Below are 4565 nucleotides of genomic sequence, written 5' to 3' on the forward strand. Positions count from 1 at the left end.
CTCTATAGTTACCATAGTTAAAATTATTAATTTATCCTAATTTATGTATACATAAATCTATTTTTTAAATTTAGTAACTCTAATTTCTACTTTCAATTCGAATTCTTCTTCTTTCTTCCTTCTCATCCTTGATTTCACATCTCTCTCTAACTTACTTTTTCTACCTCTCAAGTCCATTACTATGTCACACAATCTCACCTAAAAAAATTATGTTATATTATTATATTAAAAGATATTTTTTATATTTTTCTTTTAAAATATTATTTTTTTATAATAAATATATTATGAATTGTGTTGAATTATATTGACTTGATTATTTTATGATTATTATATTATATATTTTTTTTTTCAAATTATTTCAAAGAATTTCTATAGATACCTGCGAATATCTATATTTTCTGTGGAGATAATTAAATGAAGACTTACAACTAGGGGTGGAAATAGGCCAAACGATCTGTTAGGAACCTGCAATCTGGTCTGTATTTGGCCTGTCCTATTGTAAAATAGGCACATGCTCAAATTTTTATAAAAGTATTAATATGTTAATAAGTCAAGTCTTGATTCAGTAATTAGTTTTATCAGCTTATCAAACTTCCTTGAGCTTAAACTTGTTAAAATATAATTAAATATATAAATATTTTTTAGGGTAAAGTATCGTTTTTGTCCCTAACGTTTGGGGTAAATTCTATTTGTGTCCCTAACGTTTAAATCGTCCTATTTGTATCCCTAACGTTTGTAAAATTGATTCAATGTTATCCTGCCATCAATTACACATCATGAACGCTTTAGTTTGAGTTTTAAAAATCTCTTCTTGAAGTTAGAATACAAATTTCTAGGATAGAATCGATGATCCACTCCGAAAAATAGCTCATCAAAAGTTGAAACTAATTCCTACAACATTTACATAATTCACTTTTCTAGGGATATAATTGAATCTAAACACAAATAGTGGGTATAATATTAAAATCGAACACATCCAAGTGAGATCTAATTGAGAGTGAATATATCCAAATGAGAATAATTGAAAAATATAATCTGATTTGTTAGTATAATTGATAGTAGGATAACAGTGAATCACTTTTATAAACGTTAAGGATACAAATAGGACGATTTAAACATTAAGGACACAAATAGAACTTACCCCTAAATAATAAATCATATTTAGTATTTTAAAAAAAGTTTATAACACATTCCAAACTAAACTCAGACCAATTATCTGTGTGATAAATTTGGCCTGTTAATAGCAAAATCTGATCTAATATATTTTTACCCCTAATCTGTAGCGCTAGCACAACGCAAGGCAACGCAACGCAACGTGATTGGCTAATATCCCTCGACCCTCATGTCGTTATCTAGTTCCCAAAGTTCTTATTCTTCTCTTAGAAGAATGAAGTCACCACCAATCGCTCACTTACTCACAGCAAGAAGAAAAGAGAGATATGGGATTAGCCTCCGTTGTTCACAACGGCATCAAAATCCCATTCAAATTCCAACACAGTGACAGGGTTTCACTCTCACACTCCAAATTCTCTCCCCTCGTCTCTTCCTTTTCCTCTGGTCTATCCTCTCTTCTTTCTATTTAACTTCATATCCTAATCATTTATCGTCTCATCTTCCTTTTCTATAATTTCTTCTGCATTTATAAATTATAATATAACATGAGAGTATCTAACCTTAATTTCCTTTTTCTTTAGCACCTGACAAATTCTATACTTTTACAAAATAATAATAATAAAAAAAATGTGTGGCAGCTTGTCATTCTCGCGGTGCTCTCTTTTTTCCAATTTTGGGCTTCAAACATGTAGATAAGGATGGTAGATTAACTCCCTCAGGTAAATATCTCTGAATAAAAAAGAAGAATTATTTAATTTTTTGTGGATTTTGAAATGTTCATAGCTTTCAGATTATTCAAAATGTAGAAAATGAAAATCAGATTATGCAAGCTCATGACTTGATTTGCTGTTCTAGGTTTGATAAACGATAATAGTGCTGACAATTTTGGCCTGAATGTTAAATGGGCTGAGGCTAAGCTTAAACTTTCGACATTTCGAATTCGATTTATTAGTTCATGCTCTTTATTGATACACATATTCATAGTCAATTTCGTTGAAACAATTAATTGAACCAATAACACTTGAGTTTAAGGTGTTAGTATTTGATGGTATTCTTTTACTGACTCAGTTTTATTTTGTAGCTGAGTGTACGTGTGAAAAGAGATATATTTGTTGGATATTATTCGTTGAGCTAATACGGTTTGGATAATGGTCAATGACCAAATACTAATAGTATGTTTGTTTATTGGTTCATTGAGATTCGAGTGTTTGTGACCATTGGAGTGGTTTTGCGCTTGAGCTTGAGCTAAGAAAATAGGTTTAATATCCCATTGCCAGCCCTATGTATAGATATCTATTTATGGAAGATACCTCTTTCAGATGGAGGCTAGGTTAATCTTTTTGGGTGAATCCCCCTCCCTATTACCAAAGAAGGAGATTAGCCCCCTTTATTTCGAGCAACACTAAGTTTGCTTTTCCAATTGGTGTTCTCTCCAGGAGTAGAACCCATGTTAACTATAGGGTTGTAGTGTTTCTCTGTCATTGTGCCAACAACTTTGTTCATATAGCGCATCTAATTCTGGTGCTTTTATCTCGTTTTTATGATATTTTTGTTGCATTATTCATAAGTGATAGTTGGATGAACATGCAGATGTAAAGAGAATCTACGCTCAACCAAAAGAAGACATTAGCAAGAAGGAGCCATCTAAGGATAAAAGTACACAAGAGTCTCTGGGAGATAAAACTTACAGCTCTTCTGTTAGAAATGTGGTCTTATGGGTTGGAAAATCTCAGCTAACTGTAGTTGATTATTTAGTTTTAGAATGCTTCCTTTTGTATCTTATTTGTTTGTTTATGTTCAAGTTAGTTTATTTATGATTTATCATAGGTGAGCGCGGCAGTGGCATTTGGTGTTGGTTTGGGATTTAAAGAGGGTGTTGACAAGGCATCTGAATTCTTTGCTGGGTAAATTATACAGTTCTAGCATAACTAATGTTCTTGAGGAATCAGACACAGTAATTAGCAAAATTTTCGTTTCCTTATCCATTATGATGTGGCATGCTCTAGATGCTTTCATGCTAGTTTTAATGAACCAGACTTCATCTTGTGTTCTTCTTCTCTACTACCCTTCTTTATATGGGCCTAGAATAGTGTGATTACTAGACTGATCTAAAGCAGGAGTTAAAAGTTAACACATGTTGGATGTTTATTTATAATAACTATGGTTAGATAAAATATTTTATACAAATCTTCCATTCCTCTTTGTTTTAACTTTCTTCAACTTCTTATTGTATTGAACGGGATGGTGGCTTTTGACCATTGTGCACTATTAGATACATATTGGAGCAAAGTCTTTCTGTAGATAATCTCTTTGTCTTCGTTCTGATATTCAAATACTTCAAAGTGCCAATTATGTACCAGGTGATGCATTAACTTCTTTGCCATCATTTTCTTTCTGGATAAACTTGTTGCCATCTTAAACTATGAGATATTCCAAATTGTTGTTGCTCAACTCGTTAATATTGCATCAAATATTTAAAAAGAAAATCTTTGATTGCAAATCAGTTTTTCATTTACTTCTTATTGAATACAGAATCGTGTACTTTCTTATGGTATTGCTGGTGCAGTTATCTTTCGCCTAACGTTAATACTTCTTGGAACAGCCACCCTTGAGGTATAATTTTCTCTTATCATGTCTATGTATTTTCAGTTAGTAATTGGTTAAGCTTAAACTTTCTGATCATCCTGTATCATTTATTATTACACTGATTTCAGACGTTTGAGGCAGTCAACCTTCTATTGGCCGCTATATTACTTTACTCGTCATTTAAGGTGAAGATTTGTAATTTCCAATGTGTTCCCCACATATTTTCTTGGCACAACACTTTCTATGTCTATTACTTTAAAAAATCAATGATCCTTAAAGCATAGAATGTCGTGCAGAGTTCACGTTTCTCTAGCACTAATCTAGGCTTTGACAGGGAAAATGAATATGCCAACTTTATCTCACAGTGGACCTAACATTTAATTATGAACATGAGAGTGGCAAGATTGAACTCTTGACTACCTGGTTAATTATTATTGTATCCTATGAATTCTATGCTTCTCATTGTGATGTTCAGAATTATATGGAATATCGATTTGATTGCAGCATTTTCTTGTTTTTATGAATAGCTATTTGCCGGTGAAGATGATGAGTCGGACTTATCTAATAACTATGTGGTGAAGACATGCCAGAAATTTATCCCTGTAACAAGTAATGTTATATAACCTTGATTCTTACTTTCTTGGTGATTTTCTTGCTGATTGCTTGGGTATTTTGTAGTCGCTTTTGGTTCATACTATGCGGAAGAAGGTCACGGAAGAATATAATTGAATGCCTGGGCTCAATCAGTTGAAATCTAAATTATGCTTAAAGGATTCATATTCGAGTATAAATAGCTGAACCAAAGTTTATGGCAAAGATTTTTAGGAACCTGAAATTACCACCCACCTCCCCTCCCAAAGAAAAAA

The 4565-nt window shown here is 32.3% G+C and overlaps 1 protein-coding gene across 3 annotated transcripts in view; it reads left to right on the plus strand.

The window, feature by feature from the left end:
- The window catches only part of LOC107625245 (thylakoid membrane protein TERC, chloroplastic), a 7196-nt gene continuing 3932 nt past the window's right edge, over positions 1302-4565 (plus strand). For 2 of the 3 annotated variants that reach the window (XM_016327832.2, XM_016327830.2), the window contains exons 1-8: positions 1302-1557; positions 1752-1832; positions 2704-2831; positions 2941-3017; positions 3386-3473; positions 3646-3726; positions 3828-3884; positions 4227-4308. In XM_016327832.2, coding sequence (XP_016183318.1) covers positions 1440-1557; positions 1752-1832; positions 2704-2831; positions 2941-3017; positions 3386-3473; positions 3646-3726; positions 3828-3884; positions 4227-4308 — 712 coding nt within the window. In that variant the 5' untranslated portion in view covers positions 1302-1439. The remainder of the gene's footprint in view (positions 1558-1751; positions 1833-2703; positions 2832-2940; positions 3018-3385; positions 3474-3645; positions 3727-3827; positions 3885-4226; positions 4309-4565) is intronic. The other variant, XM_016327829.2, reaches the window with a different exon arrangement.

Source organism: Arachis ipaensis, chromosome B02, assembly GCF_000816755.2.
Source record: "Arachis ipaensis cultivar K30076 chromosome B02, Araip1.1, whole genome shotgun sequence".
NCBI classification, from domain to species: domain Eukaryota; kingdom Viridiplantae; phylum Streptophyta; class Magnoliopsida; order Fabales; family Fabaceae; genus Arachis; species Arachis ipaensis.